General features: G+C 47.6%; 1 protein-coding gene across 8 annotated transcripts in view; it reads left to right on the plus strand.

Moving 5' to 3' along the window:
• The window catches only part of LOC144595734 (myc box-dependent-interacting protein 1-like), a 147,933-nt gene that overhangs the window by 120,068 nt on the left and 9,686 nt on the right, over window positions 1–18,179 (plus strand). For 7 of the 8 annotated variants that reach the window (XM_078403308.1, XM_078403303.1, XM_078403309.1 and 4 more), the window contains 4 exons: window positions 7,979–8,050; window positions 9,525–9,596; window positions 13,381–13,446; window positions 17,851–17,967. In XM_078403308.1, coding sequence (XP_078259434.1) covers window positions 7,979–8,050; window positions 9,525–9,596; window positions 13,381–13,446; window positions 17,851–17,967 — 327 coding nt within the window. The remainder of the gene's footprint in view (window positions 1–7,978; window positions 8,051–9,524; window positions 9,597–13,380; window positions 13,447–17,850; window positions 17,968–18,179) is intronic. The other variant, XM_078403304.1, reaches the window with a different exon arrangement.

Below are 18,179 nucleotides of genomic sequence, written 5' to 3' on the forward strand. Positions count from 1 at the left end.
TGGCACGCAAGCCTGAGTAAATTTAAAACATTAGTCATTAAACTCTTATTTATTACAAATAAAAAGCTGAGTATTGCCTTAACTAACGGACGGCACGGTGGTGCAGTGGTAGAGCTACTGCCTTACAGCGCCAGAGACCCGGGTTCGATCCCGATTACGGGCGCCGTCTATACGGAGTTTGTACGTTCTCCCCGTGACCTGCGTGGGTTTTCTCCGAGATTTTCGGTTTCCTCCCACGCTCCAAAGACGCGCATGTTTGTAGGTTAATTCCTTTTTTTAATATTCTGGTCCCCTCGAAATAATAAATGTTGTATACAGGCACTCCCCGCAAATGATGTTTCGACTTGATCTCGCGCATATTACAGTGCGTTTCGGTTAACAATACTTTCGGCTTCCGATGGGTTTCTCAGAACGGAAGCCCATGGGAAGCACCTGTACTTCATGCTGTCATGCTTTGTGGTGGATGTTTGCTGTGAATTTATGAACTAGCAGTCTCCCTGACGTCCAACATCCTGCACGAGACACTCTGCAACAACCTGCCTGCCAATACCACTGCAGCCAAACCAATACTAACATAATGAGGCGCACTCACAGAGCTGATTGAACCACCTTCTCCCATCTACTGCTGATAGCCTCCTCGCCTCAGCCTCTGGAGTCAAAGACTCACACTCAGAAGGCAGTGGATGCCAATTCTCTGAATGCATTCAAGAGAGAGCTAGATAGAGCTCTTAAGGATAGCGGAGTCAGGGGGTATGGGGAGAAGGCAGGAACGGGGTACTGATTGAGGATGATCACATTGAATGGTGGTGCTGGCTCGAAGGGCTGAATGGCCTACTCCTGCACCTATTGTCTATTGTCTGTAAAAGGCAGTGGAGGCCAATTCTCTGAATGCATTCAAGAGAGAGCTAGATAGAGCTCTTAAGGATAGCGAAGTCACGGGGTATGGGGAGAAGGCAGGAACAGGGTACTGATTGAGAATGATCAGCCATGATCACATTGAATGGCGGTGCTGGCTCGAAGGGCCGAATGGCCTACTCCTACACCTATTGTCTATTAACCTCTGACACCCATTATGGAGAGGTAATGGGGAGAGGGCAGGAGAATGGGGTTTGGCGGGTGAGAGAGATCAACTTTTTCACCCAGAGAGTTGTGAATTTGTGGAATTCTCTGCCACAGAAGGCGTTGGAGGCCAGTTCGCTGGATGAATTTAAAAGAGAGTTAGATAGAGCTCTAGGGGCTAGTGGAATCAGGGGATATGGGGAGAAGGCAGGCACGGGTTACTGAATGTGTGGATGCACATATTTGGCCAATAAACTTATTCATTCATTCATTCATTCATTCATTCATTCATTCATTCATTCATTCATTCATTCAGCCATGATCACAATGAATGACGGTGCTGGCTCGAAGGGCCAAATGGCCTCCTCCCGCACCTATTTTCTAAGTTTCTACGTTTCTATGATTGAATGGCGGATTGGACTTGACGGGCCGAATGGCCTAATTCTGCTCCTATCGCTCCATGATCTGAAGAACACGAGAGATTGGGGTTGAGAGGGAGAGATGGATCAACCGTGATTGAATAAGAAAATAACTGCAGATGCTGGTACAAAGATGCTGGAGTAACTCAGCGGGCCAGGCAGCATCTCAGGAGAGAAGGAATGGGCGGCGTTTCGGGTCGAGACCCTTCTTCAGACCGTGATTAAATGGCGGAGTAGGGCTACCATTGATGGGCCGAATGGCATAATTCTGCTAATGTCACATGAACCTACGGTCGGTCTGGTTCACAGCTGGAAGAGGATAAACTATTTCTGTGTTGAGGTTGCTCGGAACTCTCGCTGAGTCAGAGGATCGTGTGCGTGAATTGCGCTCCAGGGAATTAGACACAAAAAGCAATGCAGCTGACGATGCTTTTGCAACGTCTGTTTTCCATCTGGTTTTTTAATCCCCCTCCCCCACCCCCATTCCCCAGATGAGACGTTAAATCGAGGCCCCTCTCAGACATGCTCCTCTCCACGCTCGGGAAATCACAAAACTGCTGCCGGAAGGCATCACAAAAAGCTGGTATTTATTCACAAAATGCTGGAGTAACTCAGCGGGTCAGGCAGCATCTCGGGAGGGAAGGAATGGGCGACGTTTCGGGTCGAGACCCTTCTTCGGAATTTTGTGAATAAATACCTTCGATTTCTACCAGCATCTGCAGTTATTTTCTTACACTTTTCTCACAAAAAAGCTGGAGTAACTCAGCGGGCCAGGCAGCATTTCAGGAGAGAATGAGTGGGTGACGTTTCGGGTCGAGGCCCTTCTTCAGACCCTTCTTCATTCTCCTGAGATGCTGCCTGACCTGCTGAGTTACTCCATCCAGCTTTTTGTGATACCTTCGATTTGTACCAGCATCTGCAGTTATTTTCCTCCACAAAAAAACTGCTGCTGGAGATGTGAAAAGCTGGCAACATTGAGTGGGGTCAGGGTAACAGCAGTGGAAAGCAGGTGCATTAGTGAGTCATCCCTGCGACCCTTTGTCGGAACAGTTATCGGTTTCAGTTTCAGTTTATTGTCACGTGTACCGAGGTACAGTGAAAAGCCTTTGTTGCGTGCCAACCAGACAGCGGAAAGACAATACGTGATTCCAATCGAGCCGTTCACGGCCTACAGACACATGATAAGGGAATAACGTTTAGTGCAAGGTGAAGTCCGATCAAAGATAGTCCGAAGGTCTCCAATGAGGTAGATAGTAGTTCAGGACTGCTCTCTGGTTGTGGTAGGATGCTTCAGTTGCCTGGTTACAGCTGGGAAGAAACTGCCCCTGAATCTGGAGGTGTGCCTTTGCACGCTTCTGTACCTTTTACCTGATGGGAGAGGGGAGAAGAGGGAGTGGCCAGGGTGCGACTCATAAGATCATAAATGATAGGAGCTGAATTAGGCCATTCGGCCCATTGTTAGATAGAGCTGGAGCGGAATCAAGGGATATGGGGAGAAGGCAGGCACAGGTTACTGATTGTAGATAATCAGCCATGATCACAATGAATGGCAGGGCTGGCTCGAAGGGCTGAATGGCCTCCTCCTACACATATTTTCTATGTTTCTAAATCTACTCCGCCATTCAATCATGGCTGATCTATCTCTCCCTCCTAACCCCATTCTCCTGCCTTCTCCCCGTAACCCCTGACACCCATACTAATCAATAATCTATCTCTCTCTGCCTTAACTCCTCTGACTGGTCCTTGATTATGCTGCTGGCCTTGCCGAGGCAGCGTGAGGTGTAAATGGAGTCAATGGGAGGGAGGTTGGTTTGTGTGATGGTCAGGGCTGTGTCCACAACTCGCCGGTATTGTCTTGCAAACTGCTGCCTTTATTCAGGCCAATATTTGTCCCTTGAACAATGCAGTTGATCATTATCACCTTTGCCGTTTGTGGGAACGTTTTCCTAAATGGTGACATTGCTTCTTGTGTGTGACTGCACTTCATAATGTTTTTATTCATGTTTTTTTTCTACCTGAAATGTGTTCCAAAAAAACTGGAACTCCCTTGTTTAAAATGTTTTGAGCTTTCTTCCAGTAATTGGTGCCTTTTCCAATTTAAAACAGCATTTGTTTCCAACTTGGCATGCACCGACCGCCTGCATGTTTCTCGTTTTACCATCGTCTTAAGAACAACCAGTGCCCATTCATCATGTTAATTCATGTTAAACTGAGATCTGTAGTCCAGAAGAAAAACGTGGATTGAAAAAATAATTGTCCTTGATGCATCTCAGTCAGAAAGAAAAATGGTTCACTTTTTGTTGCACCGGTTCTAATCGAGTAGATTAGTTTAATTTATTGTCACGTGTGCAGAGATACAGTGAAAAGCTTTTACAATAGACAATAGGTGCGGGAATAGGCCATTCGGCCCTTCGAGCCAGCACCGCCATTCAATGTGATCATGGCTGATCATTCACAATCAGTACCCCGTTCCTGCCCTCTCCCCATGCCCCCTGACTCCGCTATCATTAAGAGCTCTATCTAGCTCTCTCTTGAATGCATCCAGAGAATTGCCCTCCACTGCCTTCTGAGGCACAGAATTCCACAGGTTTATAACTCTGAGTGAAAAGGTTTTTCCTCATCTCCATTCTAGATGGCCTACCCCTTATTCTTAAACTGTGGCCCCTGGTTCTGGACTCCCCCAACATTGGGAACATGTTTCCTGCCTCTAATCCCTTAATAATCTTATATGTTTCAATAAGATCTCGTTTCATCCTTCTAAATTCTAGTGTATACAAGCCCAGTCGCTCCAGTCTTTCAACAACGACAGTCCCGCCATTCCGGGAATTAACCTAGTAAACCTACGCTGCACTCCATCAAAAGCAAGAATGTCCTTCCTCAAAGTTGGAAACTGCACACAGTACTCCAGGTGCGGTCTCACTATGGCCCTGTACAACTGCAGAAGGACCTCTTTGCTCCTACACTCAACTCCTCTTGTCATTAGGTTTTGTTGCGTGCCAGTCAGCAGAAAGACATGACATGATTACAATCGAGCCGTTCACAGTTCAGTTTCGTTGATTGTCACGTGTACCGAGGTTCAGTAAAAAGCGTTTGTTGCGTGCTACACCAGTCAGCGGAAAGCCAATGCATGATTACGGGGTTCAGATACATGATAAGGGAACAACGTTCGGTGCAAGGTAAAGCCAGCAAAGTCCAATCGGGGGTAGTCCGAGGGTCACCCACGAGGTAGATAGTAGTGGCGGCACGGTGGCGCAGCGGTAGAGTTGCTGCCTTACAGCGAATGCAGTGCCGGAGACCCGGGTTCGATCCTGACTACGGGCGCCGTCTGTACGGAGTTTGTACACTCTCCCCGTGACCTGCGTGGGTTTTCTCCGAGATCTTCGGTTTCCTCCCACACTCCAAAGTCGTACAGGTATGCAGGTTAATTGTCTGGGTAAATGTAAAAATTGTCCCTAGTATGTGTAGGACAGTGTTAATGTGCGGGGATCGCTGGGCGGCGCGGACTCGGTGAGCCGAAGGGCCTGTTTCCGCGCTGTATCTCTAAAAATCTAAAAAGAATCTAGGGCAGGATTGTGTGCCGATACATGATGAAGGGAACAACATGAATGACGTTCAGTGGAAGATAAACCCAGTAAAGATGTCACCTGGACACTGCTGCTGCTTGGAAAGTGGCGGTGAAGTTCGATGGGAAGAACGGGGGTGGTGGTGGGTTTATGTGGTTGACTCCAGGGGTGGCACGGTGGGCAGCGGTAGAGTAGTTGACTTGCATCACCAGGGACCCCGGTTCGATCCTGACTACGGGTGCTGTCCGCACGGAGTTTACACGCTCTCCCCCGTGACCGCGTGGGCTTTCCCAGGGTGCTCCGGTTTCCCCCCCACACTCAGGTTTGTAGGTTACATCGGCGAAACCAAGCCCACCTCAGCGATCGCTTTGCTGATCACCTGCGCTCGGTCTGCATTAACCAAACTGATCTCCCGGTGGCCGAGCACTTCAACTCCCCCTCCCATTCCCAGTCTGACCTTTCTGTCATGGGCCTCCTCCAGTGCCATAGTGAGGCCCACCGGAAATTGGAGGAACAGCACCTCATATTTCGCCTGGGCAGTTTGCAGCCCAGTGGTATGAACATTGACTTCTCCAACTTTAGATAGTTCCTCTGTCCCTCCCTTCTCTTCCTCCTTCCCAGTTCTCCCTCTATCTTCCTGTCTCCACCTATATCCTTCCTTTGTCCCGCCCCCCCTGACATCAGTCTGAAGAAGGGTCTCGACCCGAAACGTCACCCATTCCTTCTCTCCCGAGATGCTGCCTGACCTGCTGAGTTACTCCAGCATTTTGTGAATAAATCGGTTTGTAGGTTAATTGGCTTCACTCTCTATCTCCTAACTGATGTTCCATCAGCCTTGATCCGTGGCATCAGTGTTTCTGTGCTGACCTGTCTCCACGGCTTGTATCATTTATCATTTATTTTGAACGCTACTTGCTCAGCAGAGCCATCTAATGGCTGAGAACAGTGCAGAGTTTAAAAGCAGCTGTATAGTCTTTTACTCCAAGCAGACCAGCGATCACCCCACACCTTAGCACTACCCTCCACACTGGAGACAGTTTACAATTCTTATTACCAAAACCAACTAACCTGGGTGGCACGGTGGCGCAGCAGTAGAGTTGCTGCCTTGAAGCCCCGTGACCCAGGTTCAATCCTGACCACGGGTGCTGTCTGTACGGAGTTTGTACGTTCCCACACTCCAAAGACGTACAAGTTTTGTCGGTAAATTGGCTGGGTATTAGAGTAAATTGTCCCTAGTGTGCGTAGGATGGTGTTAATGTGCGGGGATCGCTGGTCGGCGCAGTCCCGGTGGGCCGCAAGGCCTGTTTCCGCGCTGCGTCTCTAAACTAAACCTGTAAGCAGAAACTTTAAACTGTGATCAGGGCTGGATTTTGCACACATGGGCTTCCATGTCCGAACATACCCCCTGTGAAAGGAAAGGAGACAGAAATGTTATCTTACTTTAGTCTAGGCAGTACATGCTACCAGCCAGAGTTTGGAGTCAGATGAGCATGTTTCTGGTCCAATAGTGCAATTACGTTTAGTTTAGCTTAGAGATACAGCGCGGAAACAGGCCCTTCGGCTCACCGGGTCCGCGCTGACCAGCCATCCCCGCACATTAACACTATCCTACACACATTAGGGACAATTTTTACATTTACCAAGCCAATTAACCTACATACCTGTCCGTTTTTGGAGTGTGGGAGGAAACGGAAGATCTCGGAGAAAACCCACGCAGGTCACGGGTAGAACGTACAAACTCCGTACAGACGGCACCCCTAGTTGGGATGGAATCTGGGTCTCCGGCGCTGTATTCACTATAAGGCAGCAACGCTACCGCTGCGCCACCGTGCCGCCCTGAAGTCAACTTTATTTGTGCGATAATTTTGACTAACCTCATGGGCTGCATAAATAGTAATTCTGTATAATGGGGCCGGACAGGACTCTGCCTGATTTGCAAATGATATCTGAGAAGCTGGTGGGCGAATTTGTAATAGGATATTGTTACATATGCAGGTGAGGTAGCTGTGTAACTATTCCAAGATTGCAGAAGGATATTCTTGCTATTGAGGGCGTGCAGCGTAGGTTTACTAGGTTAATTCCCGGAATGGCGGGACTGTCATATGTTGAAAGACTGGAGCGGCTCGGCTTGTATACACTGGAATTTAGAAGAATGAGAGGAGATCTTATCGAAACATATAAAATTATTAAGGGGTTGGACACGTTAGAGGCAGGAAACATGTTCCCAATGTTGGGGGAGTCCAGAACCAGGGGCCACAGTTTAAGAATAAGGCTTAGGCCATTTAGAACTGAGATGAGGAAAAATGTTTTCAGTTAGAGAGTTGTGAATCTGTGGAATTCTCTGCCTCTGAAGGCCAATTCTCTGGATGCATTCAAGAGAGAGCTAGATAGAGCTCTTAAGGATAGTGGAGTCAGGGGGTATGGGGAGAAGGCAGGAACGGGGTACTGATTGAGAATGATCAGCCATGATCACATTGAATGGCGGTGCTAGCTCGAAGGGCCGAAGGGCCCAATTTTTACGCTCAATACTCTGACTTCTTTCTTCTTTCATGTCCATCATCCATGTTTCAAATGTTACATCACTGTCATCGTACGTCCTGAAAAGGGCACAAGCTTCCGGCGACAATCAGCGGGAGCCATCGCTTGTACAATAGACGATGGTGGTAACAGAATTAGCTCAGGACTCTTCCTGTTTCCAGCCCCGCGACATGGATGCTTCTGCTATGGGGCCAATACTCTGACTGATGGAGGCCAATGTGCAAAGCACGTGTTGGGTGAAGGGGATCCGTCTTGTGACTTGTATGACCCTTGATGTGTTGCACTGTCACTGTTTACACACCAGACCTGATCTGAGACTTTAACGTCTCACTAATGGCCGCGATGAGGCTATGATTTTTCAGTCGAACAAAACTGTTAACCTTTTTGATTTTCTTGCAGGCGGAGGAACCAGAATATGTCAACCATAAAGTTGCAGAGAAAGCAGCAGAAATCTGCGCCGGATCGACTACAGTAAGAGCATTAGGATTTAATCTATATCGGCACGGTGGCGCAGCGGTAGAGTTGCCGCCTTACAGCACCAGTGACCCGGGTTCGATCCCGACCATGGGCGCTGTCCGTACGGTGTTTGTACGTTCTCCCCGTGACCCGCGTGGGTTTTCTCCGAGAACTTGTGTTTCCTCCATTTACCAAGCCAATTAACCTACATACCTGTCCGTTTTTGGAGTGTGGGAGGAAACCGAAGATCTCGGAGAAAACCCACGCAGGTCACGGGTAGAACGTACAAACTCCTTACAGACGGCACCCCTAGTTGGGATGGAATCTGGGTCTCCGGCGCTGTATTCACTATAAGGCAGCAACGCTACCGCTGCGCCACCGTGCCGCCCTGAAGTCAACTTTATTTGTGCGATAATTTTGACTAACCTCATGGGCTGCATAAATAGTAATTCTGTATAATGGGGCCGGACAGGACTCTGCCTGATTTGCAAATGATACCTGAGAAGTTGGTGGGCGAGTTTGTAATAGGATATTGTTACATATGCAGGTGGGGTAGCTGTGTAACTATTCCAAGATTGGGGAAGGATATTCTTGCTATTGAGGGCGTGCAGCGTAGGTTTACTAGGTTAATTCCCGGAATGGCGGGACTGTCATATGTTGAAAGACTGGAGCGGCTAGGCTTGTATACACTGGAATTTAGAAGGGTGAGAGGGGATCTTATCGAAACATATAAGATTATTAAGGGGTTGGACACGTTAGAGGCAGGAAACATGTTCCCATTGTTGGGGGAGTCCAGAACCAGGGGCCACAGTTTAAGAATAAGGGGTGGGCCATTTAGAACTGAGATGAGGAAAAATGTTTTCAGTTAGAGAGTTGTGAATCTGTGGAATTCTCTGCCTCTGAAGGCCAATTCTCTGGATGCATTCAAGAGAGAGCTAGATAGAGCTCTTAAGGATAGCGGAGTCAGGGGGTATGGGGAGAAGGCAGGAACGGGATACTGATTGAGAATGATCAGCCATGATCACATTGAATGGCGGTGCTGGCTCGAAGGGCCGAAGGGCCCAATTTTTATGCTCAATACTCTGACTTCTTTCTTCTTTCGTGTCCATTATCCATGTTTCAAATGTTACATCACTGTCATCGTACGTCCTGAAAAGGGCGCAAGCTTCCGGCGACAATCAGCGGGAGCCATCGCTTGTACAATAGACGATGGTGGTAACAGAATTAGCTCAGGACTCTTCCTGTTTCCAGCCCCGCGACATGGATGCTTCTGCTATGGGGCCAATACTCTGACTGATGGAGGCCAATGTGCAAAGCACGTGTTGGGTGAAGGGGATCCGTCTTGTGACTTGTATGACCCTTGATGTGTTGCACTGTCACTGTTTACACACCAGACCTGATCTGAGACTTTAACGTCTCACTAATGGCCGCGATGAGGCTATGATTTTTCAGTCGAACAAAACTGTTAACCTTTTTGATTTTCTTGCAGGCGGAGGAACCAGAATATGTCAACCATAAAGTTGCAGAGAAAGCAGCAGAAATCTGCGCCGGATCGACTACAGTAAGAGCATTAGGATTTAATCTATATCGGCACGGTGGCGCAGCGGTAGAGTTGCCGCCTTACAGCACCAGTGACCCGGGTTCGATCCCGACCATGGGCGCTGTCATTACGGCGTTTGTACGTTCTCCCCGTGACCCGCGTGGGTTTTCTCCGAGAACTTGTGTTTCCTCCCACACTCCAAAGACGAAGAGGCTTGTAGGTTGATTGGCTTGGTATAAATGTAAAAATGTCACCCTAGTGTAGGATTGTGTTAATGTGCGGGGATCGCTGGTCAGTGCGGACTCGAGGGGCCGATGTGCCTGCTTTTGTGCTGTATCTCTAAACTAAACTAACCTAAACTATCTACTCATAAGGTGGATCCTACGGATTTTAGGGGATTGTTTCGTTCTTTTACTCCATGAATCTCTACAAACATAACTGTTTCTCCACCAGGGTGATCAAGTTGGGCTGTGATTTGGGTGCTTAGTTCAGAGATACAGCCCGGAAACGGGCCCTTTGCCCACCGAGTCCGCGCCGTACAGCGATCACCCCGTACACCAGCGCTATCTTACACACATTAGGGTCAATATCCAATTTTTACCGAAGCCAATTAACCTACGAACATGTACATCTTTGGAGTGTGGGAGGAAACCGGAGCACCCGGAGAAAACCCACGCGGTCACGGGGAGAACGTTCAAACTCCGTAGAGAGAGCACCCGTAGTCAGGATCGAACCCGGGTCTCTGACGTTGTAAGGCAGCAACTCTGCCGCTGTGCACGCTACCCGTAGGATGCCATTTTGTGATTGCTCTATCAGGTTCGTTGATCACACTTGTGAATTTGAGTTGAGTATCTCCTTGGAGAACTTACAACACTGAGCTTGTAAAGTTGTAAATAGACAACCTTTCAAAACTGGCTGTCTACTGATAACAGAGTGGCTAATCTGTGGAATTCATTGCCACAGAAGGCTGTGGAGGCCAGGTCAATGGATATTTTTAAGGCGGAGATAGATAGATTCTTGATTAGCACAGGTGTCAGGGGTTGTGGGGGGGGGGGGGGGGGAAGGCAGGAGAATGGGGTCAAGAGGGAAAGATAGATCAGCCATGATTGAATGGCGGAGTAGAATGGGCCTTGATGGGCTGAATGGCCTCATTCTGCTCCTATTACTCGTGAACCTATGAACAAATGGGTTTTAATTTTTACAGACATCCACAAATATTGTCCATAAGTTGTTAAAACGCATTAAAAATCACTGGTAAACTAACCTCCGTACCTTCAGGTGATACGGGGAACTGCAGAAGTTGGTTTAAAAAAAAAAAGACAAAATGCTGGAAGAACTTGAAATCAGGCAGCATCTCTAGAGAACATGGGTAGGTGATGTTTCAGGTCGGGACTTCAGACAGAGGATCCTGACCCGAATTGTCACCTATGCATGTTTTCCAGAGATGCTGCCTGACCCGCTGAGTTACTCCAGCACTTTGTCGTTTTTTTTTCTCCCCCACACGCCCATTCAGCCCATTTGAGTTCTTAACTAAAACCAATAAATGACAACATTGACACAAGACTGACAAAGAACAATTTTTAAAAAGAGGAAGCAAGTGCTATTCATAGGTACAAACACATGTGCTTGCGAAAGAATTTTGAACTAAGTCGTATGGAGGTTTGGATGTAGGGATGTCATACAGCGATACAGCGTGGAAACAGGCCCTTCGGCCCATCTTGCCCACACCGACCAGCTATCATTAAGAGCTTTATCTAGCTCTCTCTTGAATGCATTCAGAGAATTGGCCTCCACTGCCTTCTGAGGCAGAGAATTCCACAGATTCACAACTCTCTGACTGAAAATGTTTTTCCTCATCTCCGTTCTAAATGGCCTACCCCTTATTCTTAAACTGTGGCCCCTTGTTCTGGACTCCCCCAACATTGAGAACCTGTTTCCTGCCTCTAACGTGTCCAACCCCTTAATAATCTTATACGTTTCGATAAGATCCCCTCTCATCCTTCTAAATTCCAGTGTATACAAGCCTAATCGCTCCAGTCTTTCAACTTATGACAGTCCCGCCATTCTGAGAATTAACCTAGTAAACCTACGCTGCACGCCCTCAATATCAAGAATATCCTTCCTCAGATTTGGAGACCAAAACTGCACCCAGTACTCCAGGTGCGGTCTCACTAGGGCCCTGTACAACTGTAACAATGTTAATCCCCGGGATGGAGGGCCGGTCATATGAGGAAAGATTGGAAAGACTTGGCTTGTATTCACTGGAGTTTAGAAGGATTAGAGGGGATCTTATCGAGTCGTATAAAATCATAAAAGGACTAGACAAGCTAGATGCAGGAAAAATGTTCCCAGTGTTGGGGGAGTCCAGAACCAGGGGCCACATAGTCTAAGAATAAAGGGGAGGCCATTTAAAACTGAGGTGAGAAGAAACGTTTTCACCTAGAGAATTTGTGGAATTCTCTGCCACAGAAGGCAGTGGAGGCCAATTCACAGGATGAATTTAAAAGAGAGTTAGATAGAGCTCTAGGGGCTAGTGGAATCAAGGGATATGGGGAGAAGGCAGGCGCAGGTTACTGATGGTAGATGACCATCCATGATCACACTGAATGGCGGTGCTGGCTCGAAGGGCCGAATGGCCGCCTCCTGCACCTATTTTCTATGTTTCTATAACTGATGGGAGCAGAATTGGGCCATTCGGCCCATCAAGTCTACTCCACCATTCAATCATGGCTGATCAATCTCTCCCTCCTAACCCCATTCTCCTGCCATCTCCCCATAAACCCTGACACCCGCACTAATCAAGAAACTATCGATCTCTGCCTTCAATATCTGCATTGGAGCATCAGCCTGAGTTTCTTTACTTTCCTTGGAAGGAGATCTTTCTGCAGCAGGTCATCTTCCAGAGTCCTCCCTCTCCGTCCATTACCCCGCGCTTAAAGATCTTGAAGCCAGTTGGCACCTTAGTATCATGAATAAGAATGAAATCTCTGGCGATCTAATTGCATTTGTTGAGATATTATGACAATTGATGTAGAGAAACAACCGAGAAGTTACGGGTGTCGGGGGTTGGAGTCTTGGAGACTTGGCGTCTTGGCATCTTGGCATCTTAAAACAGGCTCTTCGGCCCAACTCGCCCACACCGGCCAACAATGTCCCAGCTACACTAGTCCCACTTGCCTACGCTTGGTCCATATCCCTCCAAACCTGTCCTATCCATGTACCTGTCCAACTGTTTCTTAAACAATGGGATAGTCCCAGCCTCAACTACCTCCTCTGGCAACTTGTTCCATACACCCACCACCCTTTGTGTGAAAAAGTTACCCCTCGGATTCCTATTAAATCTGTTCCACGTCACCTTGAACCTTTGTCCTCTGGTCCTCGATTCCTCCACTCTGGGCAAAAGACTCTGTGCATCTACCCGATCTATTCCTCTCATGATTTTGTATACCTCTATAAGATCCCCCCTCATTCTCCTGTGCTCCATGGAATAGAGACCCAGCCTGCTCAACCACTCCCTCTAGCTCACACCCTCTAGTCCTGGCAACGTCCTTCTGAAGGGTTAGGGGGAGAAGGCAGGAGAATGGGGTGAGGAGGGAGAGATACATCAGCCATGATTGAATGGCGGAGTAGACCTGATGGGCCGAATGGCCTAATTCTGCTCTTGTCACCTATGAACTTATGAGAAGAGGGACCATGAAACAGATAATGAAGACTCCACAATCGTAGTTAATGACGTGCTTATGAAAGAATATGCAGCCTTGTTTGGAGGCCGGCTTTCCTTCTCATTCCTGTTCTTTGCTTTCAGTTGGAGGAGCAATCTGAACCAACGTATGCCGTTCTGGAAAAGGAAACTAAATCTCAAACTGCAACGGTAATAACCCGTTCGACATGCGCACATTTAAGTCCAATAATGGGCCGTTTAGACCTCCGTTAACTTTCCTCTCTCTCTCTATCCCTCCCCCACCCAAGTCTCGTTTTCACCTAACAAACAGCGAACAGTGGCTTGTTTCCTTTATCACTGTCACTTTTTTGCATGTCTTTCATTCGTCGTTCTTTATCTCTCTCCGCATCATCGCCTATACCTCTCGTTTCCCTTATCCCTCACCAGCCTGAAGAAGGGTCTTGACCCGAAACGTCACCCATCCCTTCTCTCCAGAGATGCTGCCTGGTATGTTGGCATTCATAGCGAGGGGATTTGAGTATAGGAGCAGGGAGGTTCTGCTGCAGTTGTACAGGGCATTGGTGAGACGACACCTGTAGTATTGCGTACAGTTTTGGTCTCCTAATCTGAGGAAAGACATTCTTGCCATAGAGGGAGTACAGAGAAGGTTCACCAGATTGATTCCTGGGATGGCAGGACTTTCATATGAAGAAAGACTGGATAGACTCGGCTTGTACTCGCTGGAATTTAGAAGATTGAGGGGGGATCTTATAGAAACTTACAAAATTCTTAAGGGGTTGGACAGGCTAGATGCAGGAAGATTGTTCCCGATGTTGGGGAAGTCCAGAACAAAGGGTCACAGTTTAAGGATAAGGGGGGAGTCTTTTAGGACCGAGATGAGAACGTTTTTTTTCACACAGAGAGTGGTGAATCTGTGGAATTCTCTGCCACAGAAGGTAGTTGAGGCCAGTTCATAGGCTATATTTAAGAGGGAGCTAGATGTTGCCCTTGTGGCTAAAGGGATCAGGGGGTATGGAGAGAAGGCAGGTACGGGATACTGAGTTGGATGATCAGCCATGATCATATTGAATGGCAGTGCGTACAGGCTCGAAGGGCCGAATGGCCTACTCCTGCACCTATTTTCTATGTTTCTATGTCCCTGAGTCACTCCAACTTTTTGTGTCTTATCTTCCATTAACTTATGGTTGGTCTGGTATCTTTTTCCTTTACAGTTTAGGCCAGGCAGCAAAACATTTGTCCTTCCTGGGCAAATGGATCGGTGTTGTATCGTGCTCAAATCAGCCAGTAACAACTCTCGCCAACACATTATCCTGCACTTGCCCTTACAGATGAACAGCTATATATTGGAGATGGGTCACGACCCGAAACGTCACCTATCCATGTTCTCCAGAAATGCTGCCTGACCCACTGAGTTAAGCCAGCACTTTAACTTTTTAGATATTGGAGAAACGAGGAACATCAGATGCTGGTTTATATTAGTTTAGTTTAGAGACACAACGCAGAAACAGGTCCTTTTTCGGCCAACCGGGTCCGCGCCGACCAGCGATTCCCGCACATTAACACTATCTTATACGCGCTCGGGACAATTTTTACATATATCAAGCCAATTAGCCTACATACCTGTACGTCTTTGGACAGTGGGAGGAGAATGAAGATCACTGAGAAAACCCACACAGGTCACGCGGAAAACGTACAAACTCCGCACAGACAGCAACCATAGTCAGGATCGAACCCGGGTCTCCAGCGCTGCATTCGCTGTAAGGCAGGGACTCTACAAGCGCCACTTTGTTATTCTCTTTAGGCTCCCTGGGCATTGATCATTCAGTCCCCCCCTGTGAAAACTATACTTGGCACCACCACTTGCTCCTGCTTCCCGAATTGTCTTGTGTATCCTGGGCGATCGTTTCACTGAACACCTTCGCTCAGTCTGCCTAGACCTACCTGATCTCCCAGTGGCCAAACTCTTTAACTCCCCCTTCCCATTCCCACACTGACCTTCCTGTCCTAGGCCTCCTCCACTGTCAGATTGAGGCCAAATGCAAATTGGAGGAACAGCACCTCATATTCTGCTTGGGCAGCTTACAACCCAAGTGGTCACTGTGGTGCAGCGGTAGAGTTGCTGCCTTACAGTGAATATAGCGCCAGAGACCCTGGTTCGATCCCGACTAGGGGTGCTGTCTGTACGGAGTTTGGACGTTCTCCCCGTGACCTGCGTGGGTTTTCTCCGAGATCTTCGGTTACCTCCCACGCTCCAAAGACGTACAGGTTTGTAGGTTAATTGGCTTGGAAAATGTTTTTTAAAAATCGTCCCTAGTGGGTATAGGATAGTGTTAATGGGAATCGCTGGTCGGCGCGGACCCGGTGGGCCGAAAGGGCCTGTTTCCGCGCTGTATCTCTAAACTAAACTAAACAAAGCGAATATTGATTTCTCTAGCTTCAACTCTTGCATCCCCCCCTCTCTCTTTGTACTCCAAAGACGTACAGGTTTGCAGGTTAATCGGCTTGGTACAAATGTAAAAATCGTCCCTAGTGGTTGTAGGATAGTGTTAATGTGCGGGGATCGCTGGTCAGCACGGACCCGGTTGAATTTCAGTCACTTTTGTAGCCCTGTGCTCACCAACCTAGTTTAGAGATAAGGCGCGGAAACAGGCCCTTCGGCCCAACGAGTCCGTGCCGACCAGCGATGCCCGCACACTAACACTATCCTACACACACTAGGGACAATTGTACATTCATCCCAAGCCAATTAACCTGCAAACCTGTACGTCTCATAGGAGTGTGGGTGGAAACCGATGATCTCGGATAAAACCCACACAGGTCACGGGGAGAACGTACAAACTCTGCACAGACAGCACCCGTATTCAGGATTGAACCTGGGTCTCTGGCGCTGGAAGCCAGCCACTCTACCTGCTGCACCACCCTGGTGTCCTAAGACTAGTAGAGTAATGCCTTTTATCAAAAAATTTGCTGCCTTACATTTGTATTCTGCTTCATAGAAACATAGAAAAAAATAGGTGCAGGAGTAGGCCATTTGGCCCTTCGAGCCAGCACCACCATTCAATACGATCGTGGCTGATCATCTGAAATCAGTACCCCGTTCCTGCTTTTTCCCCATATCCCTTGATTCCTTTAGCCCCAAGAGCTCTATCTAACTCTCTTGAAAACATCTAAGTTTCTATCGTGTATCTCAGTGTCGCATTCTGTATGGTATAAATAAATGCAAGATGATTATATAAATGCAAGGTAAATTTTGTCTTATCTGGTTTAGTTCAGTTTATTGTCATGTGTGCTGAGGTACAGTGCAAAGCTTTTTTTTTGTTAGAATAACCATCTTGAATATCAGTGCTATTGCCATTTAGAAGACTATAAAATACTTGGTTCCACCAATAGACAATAGACAATAGGTGCAGGAGGAGGCCATTCGGCCCTTCGAGCCAGCACCGCCATTCAATGTGATCATGGCTGATCATTCTCAATCAGTGCCCCGTTCCTGCCTTCTCCCCATACCCCCTGACTCCGCTATCCTTAAGAGCTCTATCTAACTCTCTCTTGAATGCATTCAGTGAATTGGCCTCCACTGCCTTCTGAGGCAGAGAATTCCACAGATTCACAACTCTCTGACTGAAAAAGTTTTTCCTCATCTCAGTTCTAAATGGCCTACCCCCCTCATCTCAGTTCTAAATGGCCTACCCCCTCATCTCAGTTCTAATTGGCCTACCCCCTCATCTCAGTTCTAAATGGCCTACCCCCCTCATCTCAGTTCTAAATGGCCTACCCCCCTCATCTCAGTTCTAAATGGCCTACCCCCCTCATCTCAGTTCTAAATGGCCTACCCCCTCATCTCAGTTCTAAATGGCCTACCCCCTCATCTCAGTTCTAAATGGCCTACCCCCTCATCTCAGTTCTAAATGGCCTACCCCCTCATCTCAGTTCTAAATGGCCTACCCCCTCATCTCAGTTCTAAATGGCCTACCCCCTCATCTCAGTTCTAAATGGCCTACCATTTGCACCAAGATGCAGATCGGAATGCCACACGAGATCCTTCTTCCTTGCGGCTATCAAACTGTACAACTCCTCCCCCTCCTGTCGTGGGGTAGCCTGAGACCCACCCACCCCCCTCCAATCTTTGCACATCCCCAACCCTTTCCACTCGTCACTTTAATGTCATGTTTCGTGTGTCTTGTGTTTTTTTATCACTGTTGGCAGACCAATTTCCCTCCTGGGATAAACAAAGTTCTGTCTTATCGTTGTTGTGATTTAGAAGATGTTGGAACCTGCTTTTTTTTAATTTAAAAAAAAACCATTTATTTTTATTGAAGGAAAGGTACAATACGAAAAACGTAATGCATTACATTCCCCTCCATTTTGTTCTTTATATATAACAACAAAAATAACCCTCACCCACCCTCCCTGGACACCCCTTTGCAGCTGATGTGTTCACAATACATCATATCACAAATACAAAATGCACAATTTGACAGCAAAACCTCTACATTCTTCCAAGGCATAGGCCCATACATATCTGCAACATGTCAGATGGTTCAGGATTCTCTCATTCATTATGCATCTGCTTTTTCTAATGTTGTTTTTAAGACTGAGGACACCGTACCAACCGTGGTGATAGAGACCTCTGTAGAAAGCACCAATGAACCTCTGTATGAAACTCTGCCCGCAGAAGACAGTGAGGTGCCCCCTGGATTTCAGTTTAAGGTGGGTGACAGCTTCACTAAGCCACTATTTAACAAATGTATTCATTCAACAGTCAGAATCCAGTGTTAGACACAAAAAGCCCGAGTGACTCAGCCGGTCAGGCAGTGGGAGAGCTGGGAAGGGGGGAGGGGGAAGAGAGTGTCAGAGGAACGATCTGAAGTTGGAGAAGTCAATGTTTCTGAAGTTGGAGAAGTCAATACTTCCTGTCTCCG

Source organism: Rhinoraja longicauda, chromosome 8 (assembly GCF_053455715.1).
Source record: "Rhinoraja longicauda isolate Sanriku21f chromosome 8, sRhiLon1.1, whole genome shotgun sequence".
Taxonomy (NCBI): domain Eukaryota; kingdom Metazoa; phylum Chordata; class Chondrichthyes; order Rajiformes; family Arhynchobatidae; genus Rhinoraja; species Rhinoraja longicauda.